The sequence below is a fragment of the Trachinotus anak genome, unplaced genomic scaffold (assembly GCF_046630095.1).
Source record: "Trachinotus anak isolate AG129_WGS33_773 ecotype Australia unplaced genomic scaffold, CSIRO_AGI_Tana_v1 ptg000032l, whole genome shotgun sequence".
NCBI lineage: Eukaryota > Metazoa > Chordata > Actinopteri > Carangiformes > Carangidae > Trachinotus > Trachinotus anak.
Genome location: NW_027273883.1, coordinates 23,161,657 through 23,189,467, shown reverse-complemented (window position 1 = coordinate 23,189,467; position 27,811 = coordinate 23,161,657). Strand labels below are relative to the sequence as shown.

The following is a 27,811-nucleotide window of genomic DNA, read 5'->3' as shown; positions in this document are numbered from 1 at the left end:
ATGCAGCCTGTAATGTCCATCCACTGGTCCTCACATACCTGAACTATTAAATGTATATGGAAATTTAGCTGGTGAAATTAGACCAGGGTACATGAAAGGATTTAATAGGTGGGTCATTATTGCATTTACACTTTCCTTTGCCTTCTGTCATCATATTGATTCATTAGACATACAGGAAAAGGAGGAGAGATGGTAATAGACAAATGTGTGCATTGAAATCATAGTTGTCACAAATGCTGCACGAGTGCCTTTTAAGACTTTTTACTGATATCTGCTCAAACAGTATATTAGAGTGCCCTCTGCTGGTCTTTTATAGGAGGGGGCTGCAAATTTGAGCCTATTCACTGCCGTAGTAAATGATGTGTGTAGTTAAAATAGTACTTACATCATATGTATAATATTTACTCAAGGTAAACAGGAAAATTAAACAAAACAAAACAATTTGGGAAGGCAGGCTAACTGTAATAAAAGCAAAGACAACAAATTATGGGTCCTGAGAGGAAATTAAGTGACAGCGTTTGAACCCAGGAGTGCAAGCGGGACAAGCCTGTGTGCAGCGGTGGCCGGGCAGATGGGTGAGGGTTTTTGGGCTTAATGTCACAAGGGCGAGCGGGAGGATGGGTAGACAGACTCGTACAGGCGACATTCCCTCAGGGGCTTTACTGATAGACACTGATCACAAGGTCTTAGCAAGGTGCCATTAAATGTGAGACTGTAAACAAGGTCAAAAGGATGTCGGGTTACAGCTGCCAGTCACCCGGCTAGTCTGTGACCAGCAAGGTGCCACAGAGGCCTGCAGGGTAATGTGGAGAGTCAAAGAGACAAAGACGAGATGAGCTAGTGATGTACACTATTAAAACAGGAACTTATTAAAACAGTGATCCCTAACACTTCTGCAGTTGCTACAGTGTAGGCTATGTGGAAAGACTGTGGAGTAGCTTAAGTTACAAAAAAAAAAAAAGAAAAAAGATTTGATTTAAAAAAAAAAAAAATGCACACTGTACATCTGAGCACCACACAGTGCAATTAAGAGTGTGCGAAAACTAGCGAGCAAACTAGCAAAGAAGACTAAACAATTAGCAAGTTACGAATAAATGGAAGCAACAGATACTGATACAGATACTACTAACAGTAGTGCATAAATGATGGAAACAGTTAAAATTAATTAGAAGTAATGCATAGATGTTTAAAATACATACACAAGTGTAAGAGATAAATGGTTGAAATAGCTAAATGTAAAGAATAAATGGTTGATAAGTAATTTTGAGTTGAATAAACAGTCGAAATAGTTATCTAAAAGTATTGGATAAATGATGAGATAGTTAGCTTAAACGAGGATAATGGATGAACGGCTAAAACAGCTAAAACTAACGGACATGCAGTTGAAGAAGTTAGCTAAAAGTAATGGATAAATGGTTGAAATGTCAACCATGAGTAATATGAATGGGAACTTGAGAAGATCCGGTTTAAATCGCTTCAAACGAACATGACAGGTAGTGCTGATAAAGGGCTACAAAAGCTCACTGTGATATACTGGTGGCTGCTGCTTGTGACATTAAGGTGTCATTCTTCACCTGAAATCCTTCCTGTCTCGCTTAGTTAATCCCAGGAAGCAGAAATATTAAGAACTTAATCACAAGCAAGGAAATGTGATTTATGTGTTAAAATACAGATTTTTTTTACATTTATGGCCCAGACAGCTAACCAGCTATTGGATGGTGTTGACATTGAGACATATTGTCATGTCAGAGCATTGGTTGCCCAGGGCTGATTTGGGGTTTTAAAGGGAGGGTGAGGCAAAAGTGATGAAAACAAATATTTGTCTCCCAGAGTTCTGCCTGGGGCTAGACGCTCATTGCTGGACACTGACTGGTCTGGTTGCTCCTCTATTGATTTCAGACTGGGATGGGCAGTGGCCCAGCCAAGGCCTCTGGTACTAACTGTCTGGCCCGTGATTGATTAATTAACGTAAAATCATCCTCAGTTTCAGACAGCATCAGATAGACACAAATACACTGTTGGACCATAAGACAGTTTGATTCACCTGTTGTTTTTATTGTGGCTTTCTCACATGCACCACAGAATTTAGTGTGTAACTCTGCATGTTTATGGGTTATTCTGCATCCACAACCGCATGCAAAAGAAAATAATGGAGACTGCTATTGTAGTGTTGGAGTCTCACAGATGTGTTTCACTGTGCTCTTCTAACTGGTCTTAGGTGAATTTAGCAACATTTGACTAAAATATGTGTTGAAAGTTGCTGGATTGTTTGATTACTGTTAATCAGATCTTATCAAATCACAACAGAACAGTCCCAATGAAGCAAATTAACAGAGCTTTCTCCTAATAAAGAATACCTCAATATGTGTTTGCTTTGAAGCCAGAGCTTTCAGAGCATTTAAGTTTATCTGATGATAAAAATAAACTAAAAAGAATAAAATAACAAAAACACTCAACTTGTTATTTCTGCTGCAATAATGCAAGTTGACCTCTGGAGGAGGCCAAAGCACCATTCAATGAATTTCAGAAACACCTTGCCCTCGCATTTTCAAGTTGGTCACTCAAAGTAAAGTAAACAGATTAAGTATGTAAGATGGTGATGAATGAGGTAAGTGGTGTGACTGTGAGACTAAGTGAACAGTCTGCACATTTTGTCTGGCACTGATTACAAAAGAGCAACAGAAAGAGATTAAGTGAGGTGAACTCTGGAACAGGGTTTCTATGAGAAAACATTAGATGGACACAAATAAAAAAAAAAATAAATTCCCTTTTACATCCAGACCTAACAGATGTAATAACAAACATGGAAAACTTTAATCGAAACCATTTTTATTTGACAAAGAGTTTTTGGATTATAGCTGACACAGTCATGAAGTAGCCTCCTAGTAAAGTACAATAACAGTAAGATTTTCCCTAAATATATTATTGTAAAATGTAATGAGATAACAATTATCAGTGCAATATTTCATACATTTTATAAACTGCTATTTCACATTTCATTGGCTTCCATTTCATCTGAATTTTATAAATTATTAACTATTTCATACACTTGTGTAAACCAGCAAGCTATTCTTGGAGGGAAGGGGGTAATAAAAAGAAATAAAGCCCAATAACTCATAAAGCAACAGCACCCACCAACAGCATGGCTTGTGGGTTTCCAGCAAAATGTATTGTCACCATTAGTTTCACAGTAATATATTAATGAGAAAAATCTACACACAGCCTCTTTCATATCCCAGTACCACCTCTCCTGGTGATATTGTATATCAGTAGTTATCTTGCCACACCAGGGCTCATCCTGTCTCTGTCCAGTGCATTAAAGTTTGCATGACTGTACAGCCATACTGCTCTCTGGCCAGCGGAACGAGTCCACAACAAACTCTTCATAGTCAGTGCTGTAAATGAGCGAGTGCACGTACGCTTCTTTGTCAGATGGCTCTGGGCGAAGTGTGGCCATGTTGTGCTCGTAGGCGTACTCCATGATCTGTAACGGACAAGACATGAACGTTTTTGCAGTTTCCAAAGTCCCCCTCGCCACACGACTGGACTCAGGCAAACACGATAAGGTACATCTGCTATATGTTGTGTTTATACTGAGCTCTCACCTTGACAACCAGTTTGAGAGACACGTCCCTGATAGAGCTGAGAGGAGGATACAGTCTTCCCTGTGCCAGGTCGTCTTCCGTCACCAGGTTAGCAAGAGCCTGTTAAACGGCAAACACATCACTCATATTACTATTAATACAGAAGATGTGTGTGTATATTCTGATATGTCAGTGTGTTACCTCCGCTGCAACAAGGAAGATTTCTTCAGTAATATGTCGGATGGCACAAGCTGTGACACCCAGGCCCACACCGGGGAAGATGTAGGCGTTGTTTCCCTGACCGGGGTAGAATGTCCTCCCATCAGGCAGCGTGACAGGGTCAAATGGACTGCCACTGGCAAAGATGCCCCGCCCCTGCAGTTCCAGAGTCATGTAGTAATGTATATTATTAGTAGTATTATTATAGTAGTATTATTCAATCAAAAGACAGAAATCATTCATAAGCATGTATGGGAGTCAAAGAAGACTCCAGAGCATCCTGAATGAGTACCTCTGTAAATGTGTAACACTGCTCGGCAGTGCATTCGGCTTTGCTGGTTGGGTTGCTTAGGGCAAAGATGACTGGGCGTTCATTGAAAGAAGCCATGTCCCTGATGATCTGTTCAGTGAAAGCTCCGGCCACAGCTGCCACACCTGAGACAGAAGGACATCAATGGGCAATAGTTCTAGTTTTTCAACTTTAAAGAGAGGCTGAATATTCTGTGCATCATCTTCAACAATCCTCAAATAATGTATCATCATTTTTTGTTTCAACAGTCCCTTGCATCCAGTCCATCAGTGTCATCTGACACTATGATCATCTGACAATCTGTCAATCATGATCAATCATGATAACACAAGTCTTTCCTCCCCTAAAAAACAAACCTATAGGTCGTCTGTGCAAGCAGCTTATTACGACCCATTGTTACATTTTATTGTCAGCAGCTGCTGTAATGATGATGGAAACAAAGGAAGAACTGGAGTATATAGAGTGACAAAGTCTGTGTATGGGACTCTGACACTGGAGACCAATGCTTGTTTCCTGTTTCAAACTGGTAGTCACTGTTGTATCTGTTAACCATGGCTGTGTCGTCACCATAACTGCATGTTCAGAGGGACAAATGACATACATGACTGCTTAGGCTAGTGGAAGGCTGGGAAACATTCATGCATGTTGTTTTACCAATGATAGCTGTGGGTTTCAGTTCTTGAACGACATCCTCCAGTTTCTTCACATGTGGGTGCTCATGAGCGAACCTCTCCTTCTCATGAGTCAGGTGGTCCCGACCCTAAAGATTTGGAAAGAGTGGATGCAGAGGAGGCCATTGAAGACTTTAAACCATCTGTGAAAAGACTAAACACTGTAGAAAAAAAAAAAAACATGGCTGAATTCAATGTGCGGAGTCACTGTTATTACTCTCTAATAGTTTTAGTGCTGAGGGAATAAAGGATGAAAGGAGGAGGAGGAGGAATGAGGAAGGAATAACAAATAACATGGATATCGTGGACAAAACAGATGTATAACCCTCTGGAGAGCCTTCTGCAGTGATTCCAAAGAAAGACCTCTGTCATATAAATTAACGAACCATAGGAAATCTTTTTTTTTTCTGGACTGTGGGGGAAGCTCTAATGTCAAAGTACTCAGGAGAATCCACCCTCAGATATTCTCTACCTGTGATTTCATATTAGTCTGTCATGTTTTGTTAATTTCAGAATATGTTTTCATGATTTTTTTTTTAATCTGCTGTACTTCCTGACTGATTCATCCTGGTCAGCTACAGTGGTTAGATTATATTACATTAGTGCATTTATGCCTGCATGTGTACATGTTGCTTGTTACTTTAATAAGACACCTTGACAATGAGACCCTTGGAATCAACCATCCAGATCTTTTTCAAGCACTCTTCCTTAGCGAGTCCCTCCTTCTCCATGGCCATGGTGATCAGCTCAGCAATCCCCATCGCTGCCTGTGAGCAAGACAAAAGGGGTTAAAGAGGAGCTGCCTCATGATAGCCTCACACCAGCTTTGGCAGCTTTAGTTTCACATGTAAAATCTCAAAAGAATATCTAATCTGAAATTGTAATATTTTCTTTCCATTTGAGAGAGAAAAGGCTTGTGTGGTGGTATCAGATGTAATGGATGTAAAAACTGAACTTGTTCTTTGGCTCAGAAATCAAATGGGGCGAAAATATTCCCAGATAAAAATGTAATATAGGACACATATGTCACAATATCAAGAGTGATGTTGCCATATGTGTCACTTATAAGGGGGTACTTTTTTTTTTTTTTACACATAAACATCCTCTGAATATATGAGGATATAAGTTTATAACATATCTGATTTTAAACATGGACCCTACTGTATATAATATCAACATACTTTAACACGCTTTGAGATGGATATATGTCACCAAATAAGCATGTATATGTAAAACATGGTTCCAATTTCCAAGGTTTAGGTTTTATATATCATTTTTTACATATATGGTTTTATTTTATATGTACATACATTTCATATATGGAAATTCATTATATGTACAGTACATACACTACATTTGTGTATGGGTTCTTTTGATAAAACAGCATTCAGCATGTTAATGGTCTGAGTCCCTTTAAAGTGAGATTATGTAACTTTTGAATCTTTTGTAAAATGAGAATTAAACACACTATATTTCACTAGGAAATGTTTGTTTGTGTTATTCTTACTCGTGGTCACATTTTATTTTCCCTAATTATGATGATGATGATAATGATGATGATGATGTCTTTTCTGTGTTAAAGTTTGCCTTTATTAAAAAGGATGCACTACGGAGCTGACAGGAACTGACAGGACACAGAGGGTCAACATCCTAAGACTCTGTACTGTACCATCTGGACATTTATGATTTAAAGCATCTGATTCAAGGAAATCTTGGAAAATTCAATTCAACACTATCTTCCTATTACCTCTTGTGTTCCCAGGGATCGCTGTTCAGCTGAACCTACACAGTGAGTCTCACTTAAAGTGTGCTGCACCTACCTCTCCTGCACCTTGGAACACAATGGTGTGGTCGCACATTTTGCTTTTGGTGACACGGAGGGCAGCCAGGAGTCCAGCTACTGCCACAGCAGCAGTACCTGAGGAATATACGACATCAAACCCAAGAGTTAAATCTGCTCTCAATGATCTTCTTCATAGGATTTATGACATTAGTGTTACTGTTGTAGTTTCAAGAATAATTAAATGATTTATTCTTAATAATGGTGGTCTTATCAAAGAATTAGAGATGTTGTGTAAATCTCTGTATCATTAATGCAATAATCTCCTAAAAATGTTTTTACAAGTAGGCCCCTGGAAGCATGCGGGCAGAAAGAGTCACATCTCACTGGTGGTTGCACATTATTCCTCTGATCGACAGTTGTTAAAAGTTACGGATGTCAAGTCAAGTCAACTTTATTTCTAGATCACAGCTTGACCTGACCAAAGTGCTGTACAGAAGACAATTAAAATCAATAAAAGCAGTAAAACAAATGTATAAAGCACATACACACAAGGAAAGCATATAAAGAGATGTATACAGAAATATCCAAAATATGTTTTTATGTGGAAGGATATGTATGTTTGTATACAAGAAATGTGGACAGGACGCCTTTAACTTTAAACTGAGAATACTGTACATCAACACCAAGGCCAAAATTTGAACATTTTTAGACAGCTCACTGCCTGCTTCAGTTACTTCTAATGTGAATACACCACAGATTAAAGCCTGCTCAGAGCTGATGTGTAGTCTGGTGTTAACACGCACCTCAAAGGTTAAAGCAGCCTGTATATAGACTGAGATATGAAACACAGGGAAACAAAGGTTATTGCAATCACTGCTGCTCATGAAGTTTACTGCTGTGAGCTGCTCATTTTATTATTTGAATGTGAGTAAATAAGTAAGTAAATATCTGAAGTGTAAAAGCAATGATTATGTGAAGATATTAATATAATCTGGTATATTCAATAATGGGACCAGTGTAAGGGTGCTTTGAGCGTGTGTTGTGTAGTTTTCACTTTGATTGTACAAGGTGTTAAATCACAGGGCCAGTTGACTAAGAGGGTTTCTCACCTGCCAGTACATTGTTATTTTAAGAAAAGAATAAGGTGTACATGGAAAAAAAGATTTTTAATATCTTAATGGTCGTAGTATGGCTTTACTTTTAATTGGTTGACTAAAAGGTAGTATTCAGTTATTCATATCATGATACATTTACATACACACAGATTTTGATTTGAGTGAGGTGCTCCTCAAAGTTACAGCTGTGCATGTGTAATTTCTCTCCCTGTTTTTCCTTTAATGTTGGTTACCTTGGATGTCATCGTTGAATGTGCAGTACTTGTTGCGGTATTTGCTCAGCAGACGGAAAGCATTAACATTTGCAAAGTCCTCAAACTGAATCAGACAGTCCATCCCATACCTGTGGAAAGAGGAGCTGCATTTATTCTGGCTGAACCAACAGGAAGCTTGAAAAAGAAGAGATACAGGAAGTAATGAATGTGCTAATCATCTTATAGGTGAGGGCTAATTTTATAAACCTTAAGACAGACACACACATAGAAAGGGCAGTCTCTGCTTTCAAAGACTATTTCAGTCCAGAGGGGGGCACTCTGCCTCTATGCTATGAGAGGGGATCCTGGCTTCTTAGTTATAACAATGGATTTCACTTCTCTGAAAATGCACAATTATATCAACATGTTTCCAATGAAATAAAAAATAATACTGTTTTGTTGAAAGGCTTAAGTGAAAAATAAAGCCACAGAACATTGTATACTGTTCTGTTTAATAGACATTTGACAAGCTGACACCTGTTTTCCCGACTGTTTGACAGCGCCTCACAGTGAGTTTCCATGAGGGAGGTCAAACCTCCACAAAGGAGCATATTCACAAAAACACTACATTTCAAAGAAAAGAGCACAAAGCCCACCCAGTGCCCCAGTAAAACCAGCAGTGTTCAATTTTACAAGATGCTGCTCAGACCACCTATCACATATAGTCAATGCCATAGCACAGGAGCCTGTGTCAATAAGCTCCTACAAAAACACATAACAAAAATAAGCCCTAAACCCAGTGTTATGAGTCTGTAAATTAGATTTAGACAGCGACAAAAATGAATCCCAAGTTCCCACGTCTTTCAACAGATGGAACTTTTGTTCAGGAATTTACTGGATATTTGCAGAGTAACTGCTGCTGCTGCTGCTCTGTCTCTGAGATGAAAGACAGGTTTACAGCAAGGACAGAATAAAAAGAAGGATGAAAGAACACTGGTGAAGGTGTGTAGGATGACGGACTTAACGGCAGATGCAGGAAAAACAATATTAATCAAGATTTTTATAGTGGCTATTACTTCAAAGATGTCTGCCTTTGTTATTTTATAAGACTCAGTATTAAAATCCAAGCAAGACAGACTTTTTATTGTTTCAATGTTTGTTGTTTCACTTTTTCCAGTGCAGAGAAAAGGCTTTTAGGATGAGGACCAACCTTAGCTAGTTATCCAGACTTGCTGAAGATTACAGCAGATAAACACACAGCTTTACCCATTTCTTACAATTTACTCTTGAGCTTTGATTTTGGAGATGATAAAAAAAAAGACAGTGGAGAAATCAGCATGTTGAGGATTGACATTTTTTCCCATGGAAAATTTCACTTGACTCACAGTAACTATCCTGGTTTAATCATCAGTTCATGATGAGCCACTGGTTCTTTGATTAATTTCCAAAAGGAACATCCAATCACAGAGCTTTAAATTGTGTCCCTTGATTTGCTAACAAGAGGCTCAAGACTTCATAACCTCAACAGCTGAAGGTTGAAGTGTTGAGACAACTGAAAACACAATCTGCAGCTTCACTTTTGGTTGAATTCAGCAGCTGTGGTGCCACACTGTGTTCACAACTGCAACAATGAAGCGTTTTGAATTCTCTGTCGATTTGCCTCTGACTGGCTTCATCTCCATAGCAACAGCACCCAAGGCTCATGGGTAATGTAGTATCAGGACCTCTACAACATGTAAAAATGATGGATGCAGTTGAAATAGTTAATACTGGTGGCCATAATGTAAACCTACAACTGAGAGAGTTAATGTTATGTGTGTTAAGAAAGAAAGAAGAGTCCCCTCCCACTTTGCAACTTTACTGACAGGATGAGGGACATTATTCTGCTGTAGGAAAATTATCACATAAGATATGAAGACTTTGTAGTACACTAAATAACTGACACTAATCTTATTGCAATACACATTATAAAAGCAGTAGATATTGGATAACTACACTAATGTGTTTTAAATGTTGTGACTCAAAGTGAAGATAAGCAGTGTGACGTTTATTAAGTCTATTTCACTGCTATGAACAATGGAAGGAAGGGTGAGGTTGTCTGAAACCTATGTTAAAAACACTCGTGCTCATATTTCAGTCAGTGAGTGAAGGAGGAAATAGAGAGCAGGTCAAGCAAACAGAGCGAGCTGTCCCAAACACCTGCAGCCCTGTGAGTTCACTGGTGGCAATGTTTTCATTCCCTCCTCATCTCATTCACTTCCCACTGTTAAGGTTTCTCGCTTTGTTTCCTCCATTCCTACACTGTCTTTTAACTTTCTCCTTCATCCTGTTTCTTCTTAAGCCTTGTCATAAAACCCCACCTACTCCCTCATAAGAATCTTCAGTTGCACTGTTATTGTACAATTCACTAAAGCTGTTTCCCACTTGTTAAAGTGGCTGCTAAACTGCTTAGATTTTCAGTAGGAGGAGGATGAAGCTGAGCGGAAGCAAGGCAAGAAAGAAATGCAGGATGAGAAGCGACCTGAGTTCAGCTGTACTAAAAGTTAATGTCCTGATGAGAGAGTGCCATTACGGGGTCAGTGTTTATCCTTCCTTCTGTCGCACTGCAAGAGACCGACGCCTAATACAGATACTGACAGCGCTGCTGACTTACTGCCAACACGGCAGTAGCGTTGAAGAGAGAAATGTGTTTTCTATCAAGCAGAGAGCAGCACTAAAATACTGAGAGCCTGTGCGAAGAGGAGGAATAATGAGGCCAAGAAGGGAGCTATAAACTTTTCATTGTGTTTGGGCTTCAGGAGACGGAGACAGGCGACAGGCGAGGATAGATGTGGCCTTTCCTCACTGCCAGTGTAGCTCCCTCTGGTATGGTTTGGTGCATCTCACTACAGGAGGGGTCATGCCAGTTTATGCAGAACCAAACTGCTCATGCTCAGAGTCTAAAGAGGTGGACTTTGGAGTGTAGTCTTTTGCAGAAGCTGAAAAACATGCTGAATATGCTGCAACTATTCTCATCATACAGTAAAGACAGAGGATTATGTGGTGTGCCAAACACTGAATTCATAGTTTTTTGTCATGGTGACAGAGACGAAAGATCAGAGACTTTTGACATGGATCTGAGAATGACTGAGCTGTGAACACAAGCATATTTATGGACATCCACTGACCATAAAGTACAGAGTGACTATCTGTGGTTGTGGGATCGCAGAAAGAAAGAAACATCTTCCCAGTGCAGAAAGATCTTTGGTGCTAAGTCTGAGCCAATAAAGATATGGCGGGGTGTTTTTGTGTGTGTCTGTGCTGCCTAGAACAAAGCTCCTGTTGGATGCCATTTGTGTTCGTCCCTGTTCTCCCGGCAGTCAGTTGTCTTTTCTTGATGACCCTCTGAATGGAACGCCAAAACCTGACAATGTCTCTCATTGCCAGATGAATAGAAAAATACCCTGCACAAAGAAGCAGGATTTGCTTTTGTGTCTGAGCTGAAGTATCAAGGGCAGTAACCTAAGCAAGACAGGGCACACCCAAAAAAGATGAAAAACACAGGCCGTATTCTTGACTGTGCTGTGAGAAATCTATTAATTTCTCAGCAGCAGAGGAGAAAGATGGAAGGATCAGGACAGACACAAAATATACTATAACTGCAAAAATAAAAATGCAGATGTTTAAACTGAGAACTCCTCTTATGGATCCTTTGCCTTGGGTTGTTTAACACTGGCAGAGGGTAAATAAACCATTTATTCAAGTTGATTAGATATGTTACCTTAAGTACATAAAAAGTCAATATACAAGTGGGAAAATAAAATAAAATAAAAGTAGTTATACTATCATTTATATGTACCAAAATACATTTTAATGGAGTACTTACTGTTATCATAACAAGAAGCACTCCATTTATTTGTATGATAACTGGGATGACAGGTGCATCTTTATAACTATACTTTTAGTTGTTTCTTTTATCTATCTTATAAATCTGTGTCTAATACAATTAATTCAGAGTTCGAAATAGAATTTTTGTGGTTTCTTGCCTGGTGGGGGTGGCAGTTGCTTAACAAGAGCTTTGGCCATTGTTGCGTTTACAAAATTAGAGGTTATAATACACCCTCTGAGCAGCATTATGTCTTTTAGGGCAGATTAGTTGCTATCGGAGAGTGATGAGACTTGCTGTGGCTACCTTGTTAGCATGCTATCTTCAGCAAAAGAAGTGATAGAGACAAAATTTAACATTGCTTTGCACTTCTGGAGAGAGCTGTTGGTAAGGAAAGGAATGAAATCTGACAATAAACTTGCAACGTTTCTTCTAGACTGATAAGTGAACAGCTTAATGCTAATGTTAGCTATGTAGCAATAGCAGAACTTACAGCTATAGCTCCTTTAAATTTGGTTAGAAGACTTAAAGCTCAAAATAAAGTATATGCTGAAACTCCAGTGACCAAAGTATTGATGTCATGTAAAACAGTGACAGGTCCACTTTTCATCTCTGTTATTTAACCTAAACCAAAAAACCAAAACCAAAAAAAGGGGGGGGGGGGGGGGGGGGGGGGGGGGGGTGAAAGAGGGAGACTGATCCAGTGCTTTGTCAACAGTCTCCTCAGTGCCTGGAGAGCAAAAAGGACCTGGTGGGAAAGCCCTCATGTCTGTCACTGGGATGAGAGAATGGACAAGAAAAATCCTCTCTACACCTGCTTGAGAGTGTAAAATGTGACAGCAACAATTTTTAATTCTGATATGGCTGCTCAAGTTTCCCAGGGACCATAACACATGAGCAGAGAGATGAAGAATGAGGGTAAAGGATTACATATATATCTTATAATATTATCACATTTATGAATTCAACAACAAAAGTTTCCTAATGCAGCCCTGCAGTATTTGTGACCTTTGTGACCCCATGAGGTAGAAATCGTATAAATTAACAACTTTGCAGCTGCAGGTTGGACAGAAGCTCACACACATATTTGTTTATTCATTTACTGATTCACTCCTCATCAACCTGTCTGACTTGTAGTAGCTGAAGGGAGAACAATACGGCGAGCTGTGGTTACTGGTTGTTGCAGTTTTTACTGTTTCGTTTCACTCCTGCTTCTCTCGTTCTCTCGTTTTCGGCTACAACAGGCACTTTTTCTCAGTGAAAAGGCTCTACAAATCCACTCAACGCTGTCTGCCACAGAGTTAGCGGCTAGCTGGCTAACATAGTGCAACATTTAGCAGCTAAAAAGCCATACATTTTCCTCAGAAGTTGTTTGAGAGGAAAATAGAGTTAAAAGGAGAGTGAATAGTGGATGTATATCCAGTGGGTGAACAAACATGACTTCAAGTGCATGCTAATGTTGCTACATATGTGCTAAACAACTGGTTGCTATCTTATGCTAACTACCATGTTAGCATAAAATGTGATGGTATGTCAGTGTTGCCCAAGTGGCCAAAATATGTTATTGCAGTATTGCAATGCACAGTATGTGACTTCTGCTGCTAGGGGTCTCTCAAAATAAAACCAAAAGACGGTGTTGTGATGGGGGTTGTTGTCTTCTCCACCATTGCTGTAAGGCTCTCCCAGTTTGGATTCCTTCGGTGTCAGTAGTTCAGGAGGTTTTTACGGGGAGCCGAATTATCCTCCTCTCCAAAACAAACAGATCCGGTGATTATAACCAGTAAAAGCAGTGAATAAAGCTGACGTGAGATTGCTGCTAACCTATGCTTTCACTGTTTTTTTTTTTTCTCTCCATAACAAATGGACCAGGGGGTTAAAAGCAGTAGAAACAATCAATAAAGCTTTCTGATTTCACTTTAAAAATCAGTCATTCACTGAGGCTCTTTGGCAGACACAGGGCATCACGAAGTAGATGGAAGCTGAGCTTTCTAACGTTTGCCTAGCTTTGTTCTCCGATAATTTAACATCCAGACATCCGATGACTGAAATCCTCATCATCCGGTTAAAATACATATTTGAAAATGATCAAGGTCTAAAAAGTGCATCTTAAAAATGTTGCTTAAAACTGGATGAAAGTCAATTTTGCGCGACTGGCAGGCACCCACAACACTGACTTATGAGCTTGATTTAAATCACGTATTTAGGTTTGAGAACTTCTGGAAACATTTGGGAAATTGTCAGTAGACAGCTCAAAAAACATATTATTCTAGTTGTTTTTAGACATTTTAATGTAGAAAAGCTAACTAAAATAACTTTAAGTATCCTGTGCAACAAAATAAAAACTTTATTAGTATTATTTATTTAGGGTTCAATGGTCAAAAACTCACCAAATCTGCTTCATCAGGCTGTGATCGTTATCTTATTTTCATTTAAATATTGACAAATCCTGATAGGTGCTCAGGAATGAGCGGCATCACCATCTGAGCCCTGTCCACTACAAACCAGTGAAAGGAAGTCAGTGCGTAATACACACTGGACTTGGGCACTGCAAACAGAAAACAACCACACAGGCAGACAAGACAGCCGTCTAACCTTTCCTGCCATGGGGCTGTTTAAGCTATCTGAGCCACACTACCAGAACAACACAGAGATCCTTTGTTCTCAAAACTTTTATTCGGCTGTGATTTATGACTTGCCACAATAATTTGGGTATTAAAGTAATAGAAAAAGACTTAGACTCATTGTTTGCTGGAGTAGTTCTTGTATGGTTTCTTGCCAGTTGCTGCCAAAGCAGTCAAATATAGTGAGTGTAAATGCTTGTGACATTATTATTAATGTTTGATAGCACGAAAAAGAGCGTGATACATGAGACGACAGGCGATTTCCCATGTGGCGAATCATTCAGACGTTTGGTGTTATGTCTGGGCCAATCTGCAGGACGGGGGAGTTAACGATCGACCCAGCTCCTTCAGGAAACACAATCTAGTTTCATCTGAGACTTGATGAAATCTGAATCTCCTCCTAATAGGACGTGGGTGGATGTGATATACACTTCCAGCGCCGAGGGGGAGACCAGATGCAGAGGAGAAGGTACGAAGGGATTTTAGTCTGAGCACATTCATGAGGCCATAGAGAGTCAGCAAGGACCTCAGCGAAGAAGGTCACAGACAAGGGTGCTCTATACAAACACAGCTGTCGAACCTGTGTGTATATATGTGTGTCTGAGTACACACACAGGCTGTCTGTTGCCTCATTCCCTACAGAGCTTTGTGGCTGAGGCCTTAATAAATCCCCAGCCCCCTCTAACTCTCCAGAGAGCCAGCATCTCTCAGCACACATTATTTCTCAAATCCCTGAGTTGTCATTAATGACTAAGACGCATTCTGCATTCTTTCCCCTCTGTTACTTTCATCCATCCATCTGTCCATCCGTCTGTCTGTTCCTTATTCTCCCAGTGCCAAGAGTTTCAAATAGTTGATGGCTTTCCTGTAGTCTTCGCATGCTACTCAGATGTATATGGGGAGCACCCTAGAGCCTGTTCTGTCAAACGCTGTAGATCTACATGTGACATGAACCATTTCGACATCATGACGCAAAGGACTCCTGACTACAACGTATGTCTGCTAGTATATTTATAGCAGCCAAAGATATACATTTAGCTACAAGTACTTTAAGTGCTTTTAGTTTTAGAGAATAAAGCTGGTGTCATTCTATATTTTCTTTAATGTAAACAAATCCCATTTAAAACCAAATCCAACCATGACTAACAACCTACTAACAAGTATTGTCTGTGTAGCTAAAGCCAGATATATCTTATTCGTCTGGGTCTGGATTAAAAACACATCCAGACCATTGCAATGAGTGTTATTGTCCATTATTATGATGAACACACACAGTGTAGTTCCCATGAATACTTATGAGAGCAACAAATATGTATTAATCCACTGCTGAAAGTAGTCCCCAACAAATGCACTGTTTCCTCCTGTTCGAGTAACATTTGCTTAAGATTTAAACAGGAAACAATGGCCTTGAGTCTTGGGTCTTGCATGTCACAGACAGGATAGGAACACATTGTTGGTTTTGAATATCAATTAAACAAATAAAATCCGTCCCTTAAATAACTAACAGTGAGGAGTTATCTTCTACTGGTCTGAAGACAAGAAGAGGATGTGTTTTGTTTTATTATTTTTACTTTGATTTGATGTATTTGATCTTAACTTTCAGACCGGTCAGCTTTACATGTTTGGCATCTGTATATCAATTTCCATAAAGTAAATATACAGTTATTTATTTTGTATCTATTCACCAACAGTTGTTTTTTTCTGAGGTGTCCATAGCAGTCTGGATTACACGATCAATGCAACTATAAGATGTTTGCTATCTCTCAAACTTGTCATATCAATGCAACACGAATGCTTCCTGCAGGACTGGGAAGAGAATTGTTGGGTACATGTTGCTTTTTTTCCTTTTTTTGAGTTTATTGAGTATTTGAGTTTATCTTTATGTTAAAATGGCAACGTCATCTACAGGCATCTCAATCACAGTTTTGCTTTTTTAATAAAGTTGTCTGAATGACTTGAGCCAATGAAAAAAAAAGATTTTTAATATTAATATAATGTGCTGTATGTGTTATTAATATATATTTCTTCAACATATGTCTTTTTCTGACACGTAACTGCACCCTAAAAAAACCTTCTGGTTATAATCCTATTTCAGCTTGTCTACAACACCTGCATTTGAGCAGGGTTTTGTGTTAATGTCTACACGCCCTTAAGTTTAGGATAATGAAGTTATTGCTGCGTAACTTAAGCCACTCTTTTGTTAATTACTACTTGTCTAGTTATTCATTTCCAGCACGTCCCTCAACGCCATCATCATATCAACACCTTCATGCAAAGAAAGACCAACAAAAAAGCATCAGGGACTAAGTGTGATGAAATATGGCAAAATGGCGAACGTTACCCTGGGAGAAAATACAGAGTTCAGCGCTTTAAAACCATGGCTGAGCCTTGGTTCATCCTTCCTTCAAAGTGTGGCGGGCGTGTGCAGGAGCAATGAGATTATGAGATAATTTATTTGTGGAGCAGCAGACAGCACGTGCTGATTGTTCAACAGGAGCAGATTCTTCTCCTGAAATCAAACAGTTGCATTCAACATCTATAGTATTTTTAAGTGGTGGATTAAAATCCCTCCAGGCTTCTGCTTATTGATTGTGAGTCAGTCTGGGGTATTTTAGTTCATGTTTAGTTTCTTAGAAAACTAAACATGAATATTACTTAAAAGACTGCAGAGCTGTAATCATTCATTCAATCTCTGAGCCCATAATTATTCATTTTCCGCCAATCTGGCTCCTTTGGGGAAAAAAGCATCACTGTTCCCTGTAGTTGAGAAGCTAACCAGTTATTAGAGTCATGGCTTCCTGTTGCCAGCTGGAGAGGGCCCAGACCCAGGCTTCTCCCTCTGGACTCTGGTCTCTCAGGGTTAGGACGAGGCTTAACCAGGCCCATGTGTGTGTATGTGGCTATGATGGCTCAGTGAGATAGGCATAGAGACACAGAGGTACAAAGCAAAGGTATACAAAGGTCTCGTCAGGGATATGACTGCAGTAAACACATTAGGTACAGGTCCTGAGGGAAATCACAGTGCATGACTCCAAATATCAGTTCAAAGAAGATGGTAAAGATAAGATCAGTACAAACTAATTGAGTGACAATATGGGACAGAATCACAGTCAAAGAAGCAAGAATTAACCTCTCGCTGTGAAAATCGCACATCCTCTGTGCTTGGGGACGATATGGACAGATATTTTCTCTGGAGAGGATAAGTGGAGTCAACACAGAAAAAACACAGATTCATGCACATACAGAGCATCTCTGTTTACATGCTCCATGATATTCCCTAAGCTTTCACAATAGTAAAGAATTTTAGTTCTAAATATCTTGTTTACTACAAAATAATTGGCTGAGTATTTGTGGATAAGCATTAAGTAAATCAAATTATTGGGTGCAGTTTCAAAACAAATGATATTATATTATGATGCCTGCTCACAGTTCAATCGTCCTTCAAATAGTTGGTAAGCTGTCCTCAGACATCTGCCTGGAGAGTCATCCCAACAAAATCAGCTGCTCCAACTCTTACCAAAGCTCTTTGATCACTTTTCAGTAAGCTAATGCCATTCAGCCAATGAGCAGAGTTTTGATTGATGTTACTTAGCAACCAAAACGTAGTTCAAAGAAGCTGCAGCTGAATCACCAGCAACTGAAGTTCCAGAAGGTTTGGCTGCATCGCGCTGCATGCATCGACCACGCTAAACTGCTCAACATATTTCTTTTAAGAGTGCTGTGACTCTGTTATGATGACAAGAGCAGACTGCATAAAGGAAGTGGGCAAATGATGAATTGAGGGCCAATATGATCATACCTGTCCGACACAGCCTTCATAAATTCATCCAGTAGGTCATCATAGGCCTGGCCTCGGACTCTCTTATGCCTCAGCCCAATGTAGAGGGGGTCCTTCAGCAGTGCCTGCAAAAGGTCAGAACAGCAGATATAACACGTATAAAACACGGAAGACAGAAAGTGAAGGAGAGAGAAAGGACTTCAAAACACTGACTTTAACATATTTAGCATCTTACTTCAGTAAGCAACAGAGTCCACTCTGTCACAAAGTATGTGTCCACTCCACATATTTACAAGCGAAACTGTCCAAAAAGTCATTAATGTGATGCAAGTAAACTACAAACATACAGTCATTTACCAAAATGTGAGTACTACATGCAGTACATATATATTTGAACATTAATAACTTTTATGACTCTGCCTTGCAAATAAACTGCACTGGAAAGCCTTACACAGATCAGGCAATGTGGATTTAATGAATAAACACATAATAAAACTTGACATTAACAGAATATTTTTAGTTTAAAATGGTAATTTCTCATAACTTCCTACATTTGGAACTAATTACAAATTGTCTAATTGTCTAAAATTTGTTAATATAACCTCAAGAGTCATTAGTCAGTTCACTGCAGATCAGGTGAATATGATGTGAAATCTGTCTACAGTGAAGTTTACAGTTCAACACTTGTTAAGAACAAAGTTTCCAATAATAAATGAGTAATGAACAAGTGTTTACTTACATTTAAATGGAGCAGTTATTTTAATAAAATGTACTTTTGCTATAAAGCAATTAGTCCCATAGACTAGACTATACTCCAGTGATTAGTGAGAGACTAATTAAAAGCAGAAGTGGAGACATCTTGACTTTTATTCCCTATGCATCAAGCTACAAACACACTTGACCCTACACTTCCCATAATGCAATTTTATGAAGCAGCCCAGCCTGGACTCCCTGCTTCAGGTTTGTAACACAAACTTTGCTATAAAAATGTTCAGTGTTCAACCCTGATGATCAGGGTTGTTTATTCAAACTTTTGGAAGCACCCTCCGGTTCCAAAGAAGCCATTACACAACAGGCTGAGTCAATTTTTTCATGTGTAAAATTGGTGGCGTTCCCTTTTCAGTGAGTAGAGCCTGGACCATTTTTTTATGATTCATAATTTCTCTCACTGCTCAATGATACCTTCGTAGGTGGATGAATAGAAATGACCTCAAAGTATGAGAGAATGGTTTTATTTTGAAACCCCCTCACCCAGCATGACCTCATTCTGAGAGAAAGGTCAAAGTTCAGTCCTTTAACCCCCAGGAGTCACTTGCCACTGCCTCTATTTCTGTATAATAAATTTTTCCTTAGCTGGCTGTTCTTTTACTGACCTGTAAAAACTGTTTACAGGAAGATTACTAATAAAATAATTATGGGGAAAGGTGCTTCATTTAGATGTTTGTTAGTGTTTGTACATCTTCTGTATGCTCACACAGAATATAAACCCCTCTGTACCAGGAACAACTGTGTGTGCGAGTCCTGACATGTGATCTTTAGACAGAGAGAAGAGATATATACTGTATATAATGTAAGCACATCCTCACACATACACACAACTGCGTCTCTGTAGACCTTAGACCTCTGCTTTAACGTGAAACACGTGTGTGATCCTACAGCACCGAGCAACACTTCCTGTCATGTTAATTCACACACAATCTCCAGATGCATCTCCATGTAGAGCAAACCACTGTCCTGCTGCAAATTCTGTTGTTTTTATTGTAATACTAATCACTTTCGCATGGTCTTAGGTCATAATGACACTGGATTAGTGAATTACCATTTATTATTTTGTATGTCTGGTCCTACTATGTCCAAATCATGACTATAAAGTAAGATTAGAAGGAGAACATGACAGAAGTTAAATGAGTTCCTGCAGGAGGATGAACAAGAATAAAAAATGTAAAAATCGTATGTGACTATAGGAAACAGGTCTGGAGCACTGTTTTTTAAATTCCCTTGAGTCTTTCAAAGGTGAACTAACACTCACCACTGAGGGACCTTTGAGGGACTGAGGGACCTTTGACCACCACAGTATTTTGAAGAATGAGAGGGACACAGCTGGGAAGTCAGAAAATTAAGAGCAGAAGTGGATGTGAAGGTGTGTGTGACAGAGAGACAGTGATGAATAGGTGGAAGTAAATGTCACTTAGCAGTGTTAGATTGCTTGCAGACTTCGCTTTGAGGTATCTGCCCACATTTCATCAGATCTTTGACATCCTGCACCTGCCTGACATGGCTGTGTCTCAACATACAACAAGAAGCAGATTCCTACCTCAACAGACTTTAGAACACAGACTCATAATCTCAATGTCCTACACCCTGTAAACTGAAAATTCCTGAGAATTTCGATCCCAAGGGCTGGAGAGCCGATCCAGAGCGCTGTCAAGCCTCATTGGGACAGGCGACCTTTACTTCTGGAGATGGATAATTAGAGGGTGGCACCAAGATGAGTGGGGTTTGGACAAGGCAGCAGCCACCTTCCCATGGCAGGGTCAGAAACTGCCCTGTCCAAGAGCAGCTCAAAAAGTTTATTTCTGGCGATATTTATTTGAAGTTGACAAGTCATTTCCTGGCAAGGTTTTAATGGACTGTAAGAGGCAGGAGGTGGCTAAGTTCAACTGTAACCAAAACAAGCAAAACATTTTCATGTGATCCCACAGAGAAGTGGACTGATATCAGAGGGAGAGCTTGGTGGTTATTTCACAAGATGATGCAACAGCGTGCAAGGAGAGAGATAAAAAACCCCTCTAAAATCATGAAGAGTTAAGCTCTGCAACTAATTCCTACCATACACTAGAAGACTTTGAAGAGTCTACCACCCTCTCACATCTAAAGATGATGTGTCATTGAGCCACAGAGTATTTAGTTTCACATTATTAGATTTTGTAAATACTGGGGTCCTTCCATGGTAACCAACTGCAAGACTTGACCAGACTAAATTCAAGATTTGAGATTGCATCCCATCATGCTCCTGGTGGAAATTTACGGGAAGAAAAACTGTTTTTTACTCTTAAAATGATGATGATGATGATGATGATGATGATGATGATGATTATTGTTATTATTATTATTAACTCAACACTATAATTATCATGATCTGCCCCTAAAATATCTATATTTATGATTTCCTGTTTTATTTTGAAATAATTGTCCTTGTCCAAATACCCTCGCCTTCTGTATGTAGTTAATGCTGGCCTTACATTCAATGCCTTCATGCTCACTATCAGCTCAGTTTGTTGCTTCCTGCCTGGTGCATCATGGAACGTCACTATCTGCATGAGCCAATAACAATATTAACAATGTAATATTATATTATTACAATATTAAACATGTTTGATTTTATCGGAATGGCAAGACGAAAAAAAGACTTAGGGCAGCTCAGACAATCACCTTAAACCAAACGATCAAGATGATGCTCTGCAACTCTGCTAAAACTCTGAGGATTTTATTCCAACATTGGAAACTTTCTGTCACAGTGAAATTGCTTGAAAGTTCTGTCTTCCATCTTCTTCTACTGAGTTACAAAATATATTGGTGAGGTTTTGTTTTATTCTTCAGTCCATTTATACAAAAAAGGAAGAAAAAAGTGACAAAACAGCCTTTAAATATGAAATAGAAAAAGCTGCATTACTGTGTAAGTGATTCTGGTGGATCTGAGTGAGTTTGAAGTGGGATGACCTCGTTGACACTGTGCTGAACTGTTGACATGACTTGTCTTTCTGTCCCAGATTATCTACTGTTGATTGGCTAAGCTGCCCTTTGTGTTGTACAGCCCCTTTTCTCTCAGGAGGGATTAATCCTTGTGTCAATGCTTTACATTCAATGCTCGCTAAAGACACAAAAGCTCTATTTTCGCTGACAATTTCTTAACCAATGACTTTCAGACTTAAGGAAAATAATATAAAGCTGCTGGGCTTTTAATGAGGGAGTTAAAATGGTAACTGTGGCTTTCATATAAATGAATTATAAAGAAGAGGTAACCAGACATGAGGAACAGCCTGGACCTGTCTGAGGTAAAGGACACTTTGGGCCCATGAAACCCCCCCACAACCACACACAAACAGCATATTGTCCTGGATGACATCACTGACTCTCATTTCAGCAAGAGTTGGTGTGTGTTGAGGTGACTCCAGGTGACATCAGGCCAAGGGATACACAGACAGATACAGATACAGTCCAGGGAGATAACAGGGTGACCCAGTAAAAACTTGACTACCTGAAAACATTTTCCTTCATTCTGTGTGCCTGTGTGTGTGTGTGTGTGTGTGTTTCTGTGCCTCTCCCCCTGCAGATATGGCTATATTTTTTGCATGTGCTGTATGTGGGGAAGAGGTACGAGCTGCCCAGGTAGTGAGAGCTTATTGCTGGTTCTCACACAGCTACCACATTCCTGTGCAAAAGAAAAATAACCACTCTGCAGTGACTCAATTTCTGAAAGTCTTAAGCCAAACAGACATTTTATAGGCACTGAGACTCCTCGTGATCTGATGAAAGATTAACAGTGGTATTGATCTTCTTATCTAGGTCAGAAATCAAAATAAGCCTCTGCTCCCAAATGTTGAACTATTCATTTCAAGAAAAAAAAAATTCAGGGGGTCTGCCTGTTTGGCTGTTTGGATGTCTGCCTGCTTGCCTCTATATCTAGCCCCATATCCACTCAAGGACAAATATAATCCCATAATAACAGTCATTTTAATAATTAGTTAGAGCTACCACTACCCAGTTGCCTCTCCCACCCCACCAGTTCCCATCATGCCTTCACAGTCAGGGCTGCAGAGTGAGGCACAGTACCGAGGGGCACCAGGCGAGCCTGCCTCCCATATGAAGCCGGTCCAGAAGAACTACACATGTACACACACACACAGCTGGTCCATTTATCCCATTACATCTAATTTAGCTTGTCAACTCTTTAGAATAATAGAAAAATGGAAAAGTCGGCCACAGCCAGGCAGACTACAGTAAAATCTTCTTTATAGCTGTTTCTCTTACAGAAATACGAAGTTACAAAGTGTGTCTCTGTTTATCATTATCATTATTAGCAGCATTAAAGAAATAGTTCAACATTTGGGGAACTAGCTTACTTTCTTTTTTTCCCCAAAGAGCCAGGAACATTGGTACACAGTTAAACTCATCTTAAATATAATATTTAAAAATGTGATGAATTACTCATTAGCTACATGTTACAGTACAGCAGTATAGTAAAGTACAGCAAATCTTGTTAGTTACATTACTTCATTATTATTTATTAATATTACTACCAACTCCAAACCCACACAACACATCTTTTGTATTTAACACACATAGAAACAAAAAACTAGTCATACAGTCAGGTATTTACTAACCACGAACAGCTAGCTTACAAAGTCCTTATAGGAAAGTCTTGCCACTTTTTTTTCTCCTCAGGTTATGTTTGACTAAATAAAGTTGATGAATCACACAAGTGTTTATTTTGATAATCATTTTCCCTAGACAAGGTTTGACAGTAGACTAGAAAGTAAGCTTTCTCTTGTAAGCTAACTCGTTTTTGACAGTATCATAGACCCAACTGCGCGCTTGTGTCATTGCAACAACAGGATTGGCTTGATGTGTTTCTCCATTCAGATATTATAAACCAGACACTCGGCTTTTTGGGCAGAGGATTGGGATATGTGTCATACAACCAAGGTCCCATGTTGTGAAAATAGGTTTCCATTGTGTTTTGTGTTTATTATAAACTAGCTCTGAAATGATGAGGTTGTTTATGTTTATGACTGTTATGCTGACAACCAATAGTGATTGAGCAGAGGCCAAAAGCTGAGTTGTCTGTGGAAAGGTGAGACAGTGTAGACAAACTTTTGTTGGTAACTGTAAGTTAATGGTAAGTTGTTAGCAGTTGTGTTGAAGTGCGAGGACTTTGCCATTTGGGCAGTGAACCAGCAGAGTGATTAAGTGGCTGAATGAGGTGTAGTGGCTGCTGTCAGGCCAGACTGAGGTGTGTGTAGAGCTGAGTGAGCAGTATAAACTAAATAAAGCTGTACATGTATATTATAATCCACATTTTGCATCTTATTGATCCTGCAGCCATGTTTACTGTAACCTTCTGTCAAACTTCAAAAATTACACCTGTAACTATGAGTAATTAATGTGCTGCATCTCATTTGTTTATGGCAAGTTATGTGCTATATTTATATATCTTGACATACAACAGTTTATCCATCCATCCAGCACTTTTGTGCAGCATCTCTGCTATAATGCAGATCGCCACAACTTAAACTAAAGCCACAAAATGCCCTATTTACATGTATGTTTTTGTTAGGATTAAATAAACAAGGTACCGTATCTTAACTAGTGAGCTTTAGAAGTCCCGGCAACTGTTTCCTTCAACTTTAACCGGGCTAACTATTTCCTATTGCTTCCAGTCTTTTTGCTAGGCTAAGCTGATCACCACCTGGCTCCAGGTGAACCCAGACATCAGAGTGGCATAAGTGTTATCATCTAACTGTGGGAAAGAAAGCAAATAGGTGTTCCCCAAAATGTTGAACTATTCCCTCAACAGGTCTGCATATATGAACTTATTAGGGTTGAAGTCCAACAGCACTACCTTAGCTACAACAGACTGATCATCCATGAGCTCTGCATTCATACACTCTTACACACACATATACCTGTACACTACGTGTACAGGTATATGTGTGTGTTTCTCTTCTTACTCTGTTGGCAACAGGTATAAAGCAAATTGAGGACACAGGCAAGTGTAGATCAAAGACTCCGGGGCAGCTTGTTCAAGTTGTGTTGTGATGGCCATAAATGTCTAAAACGTCTGCCCTGAACCCAAAAATCTAAGCTGCAGATGGTATTATCACCCTAAAATAACATTCAGAGCAGCAGAGTCAATGTGGAAACTTAGAGATGCACAGAGATGCCAGTACAGGAAGAGGTCAAAAGGTAGAGCTATAATAAATAGGTCTATAAAGATAAAGAGCTGAGGTGGAAGACTTGACAGAATGAGAGATGATTTTTCTCTCTTAATCCAGTTTCAGTGGCACAAAAAGGACTAATGTTGCAGAATCTTTTATGGTCTTTCTGGAGAGACCGCAGTGTTTCTGTTGTTAAAATGCAAAGGATTTCTGCTGTGAGCCAGGGTACTTGATGAAGTGCGTATTGGCTAAGAGAAGGACCTCAGGCCATCAAGGATGCCATCACCTGCATGACCTCAAATTGTTTTCTTCTTCTTGGTCTCTGTCCAGTGTAACTACTCCTCCAGGTTCTTTCTGCTACTTACATTTCTTGTTTAATTTTATTTGCAAACTCATGCAACATCTCTCACCCTTAATCTACTTGAGACATTTCCTTGGAATGAAACTGAACTGCAGGATCTGAGTCATCTGAAGATTGTCGTGGAAAATGAAGGACAGCTCCTGACAGGCTGAGCTCAGCTGTGTTGGGCACACAGGCATCTGAGGCTGCCACGCCTATGGCCACGGCAGGGAGTTGTGTATATATAGAAGTGCACACAGACTATTCTTAGTCTGTTTAAGGCTACAGACACACGTGCTGCCCTGCCCAGAGTTTGAATCATCCTTCAGACACACTGCCATAGAGAACAAGGACCACTGTGCCAGGTTGATAACTACTGCTCTGTTGGCTATGACTCTTTCAGAGGGGTGAGGTGCTTTCCCAGCTGGCATCCATCAATGGAGCTGCTTACCTCACTTATGTAAAGGGTGTTTCCTGGTTGTAAAGTGTGAGATTTGTTTTCTTTTTCTTGGCTATTTCTGAGGCAAACTCTACCTGGCTACGGTGGATTAAGAGCATTTCCCTACTGGCATATCATTGCATTTTAAATTTGTTGGAGCAATATTTGGTGTTTAAGGGTCTCAGGCAATGGAGTTGAGAGCTGAGCAGGAAGAGAACACTTGACCATTACTACATGGGGCTATAATGACCAAATTTCCCATAGAGATGATTAAACTTTCATTTAATTTAATGTAATCCACTTTAAATTGAGCAGGACAGCCTACGAGCCCCAGCTGCTCTGAACCTGACCTTATATTTCACGCTTGTGTGGAAGGTGAGAAAGAGGGAAAAAAAAATCAAACCATTTAAGAAAGAAGTACGCCTTTTGTTTTCTTGTCAAGAGCTAGGAAGCTACAAATAGGAACTGGTTTGAAAACAGGGGGAAATATGTAGCCTGGAGCTGTCCACTGACGAGCACCTCTGTAGCTCACTAATGAATTTATATTTTATTTAAGCAAAATTAGCCCACTAACACACAACACTAAGATAATATGGTAAACATTATACCTGCTAAACATTAATGTTTGCATAATCCTTGTGAGCACATTGGTATGCTCGTTTTAGCATTGTGCCTGTAAGCACAGCGTCACAGAGCCATTAGCTGAAGACTCTCAGTCCTCTAATCTTGTGGATGGTTCAGTGATGCTAATTTTAACTATGTTATAAATTGTGTATTTTAAGCATATCATATGTTTACATGTTTCGCCTTTTAAAAATGTAGTGAAAATATGTACATGATGCATGATGGCTGCAAGAAAATTATACTTACACGAATAAATACTAATTTCCACTGCTGATTGTTGTAATCTAAAAATAATATAACAAGTTGCTTGTAGTTTTGTAAACAGTCTGTCACTTCTTTAGATCTCTGCTCTTACCTCATTGTCTGTGCCCACGTCCAGCATGACAGGCAGACACTGCTGTGGTGGCATACCTCCACAGGCTGTGTAGAGGGCCAGCTTGCCCACTGGGATGCCCATGCCATGGCAGCCCAGGTCTCCCAGGCCCAGGATCCTCTCTCCATCTGTCACACACACCGCCTGTCAAACAATATAACTGTCAGCCATAAGGTACGCCAGCCACACCCACCAACTCATCATTTTAAACCTGACTGTAATACCACTATAGGACATTCTTAAATAATATTTCATATCACACATTTTACACTGTTTAACGACACAATAAATGAAGCAGCAGTTCTACCTCCCTGTCCTGTTAGACTTGAATCCTCTTCACCAAAACAAGTCCACCCTGCTACCAAGAAACATGTTTTTTTCCTCAGTGTAAGCCAGGTCCTCCTACACCCTCCTGGCTTTCCACTCACTGCTCGCTTTTCTTATTAAGCAATAAATAAGTTCCTCTGGGTTGATTCCACAGCATGAAACAAATCAATTGTGTAACACTTAATATCACCAGCAGAAGTGTTTCATTTGAAATGTTCCTAATTCAGACTCTTTTCTTTTTCCACCATCAGTGTGACGTACAAAACTTTGGCACAAAGGTTTTACAGCCGTGTTCCTCCCACAATCTGACAAGTTTAAAGAGTGTCATTACTTTTCCCATATGAATGTTTAAAATGCATAATGACCGTACTTTATACCATTAGCAGCTAATTTTGTGCCTAACTATGACTTGTTAATATGTGACAGAAAGGCAGCCAAGACTTATCCATGGATGGCTACCTCGGCTCCCATTTGCCCTCTCTCTATTGAAATGTTAAAAGTAGGGCATATTTGGTGAGTTCACAATAAGACCACCCTGACAATGAGAGCCAGCATGTCAGCCCTAAGGTAAATGCCCTGCTGTTGACAGCTGTGAACAGGTGGCTGAGGCTGCCGATATATTTGACATGC

At 39.6% G+C, this 27,811-nt stretch overlaps 1 protein-coding gene across 2 annotated transcripts in view; it reads right to left on the bottom strand.

Annotated features, from left to right (window-relative positions):
* Positions 1 to 2,812: 2,812 nt before the first annotated feature.
* me1 (malic enzyme 1, NADP(+)-dependent, cytosolic) overlaps positions 2,813 to 27,811 on the bottom strand; it is an 88,431-nt gene continuing 63,432 nt past the window's right edge. For both annotated transcript variants that reach the window (XM_071469608.1, XM_071469609.1), the window contains 10 exons: positions 26,837 to 26,998; positions 18,162 to 18,265; positions 7,916 to 8,025; positions 6,605 to 6,702; positions 5,438 to 5,551; positions 4,768 to 4,873; positions 4,096 to 4,238; positions 3,786 to 3,959; positions 3,606 to 3,704; positions 2,813 to 3,484 (listed from right to left, as the gene is read on the bottom strand). In XM_071469608.1, the coding sequence (XP_071325709.1) occupies positions 3,317 to 3,484; positions 3,606 to 3,704; positions 3,786 to 3,959; positions 4,096 to 4,238; positions 4,768 to 4,873; positions 5,438 to 5,551; positions 6,605 to 6,702; positions 7,916 to 8,025; positions 18,162 to 18,265; positions 26,837 to 26,998 (1,278 nt within the window). In that variant the 3' untranslated portion in view covers positions 2,813 to 3,316. The remainder of the gene's footprint in view (positions 3,485 to 3,605; positions 3,705 to 3,785; positions 3,960 to 4,095; positions 4,239 to 4,767; positions 4,874 to 5,437; positions 5,552 to 6,604; positions 6,703 to 7,915; positions 8,026 to 18,161; positions 18,266 to 26,836; positions 26,999 to 27,811) is intronic.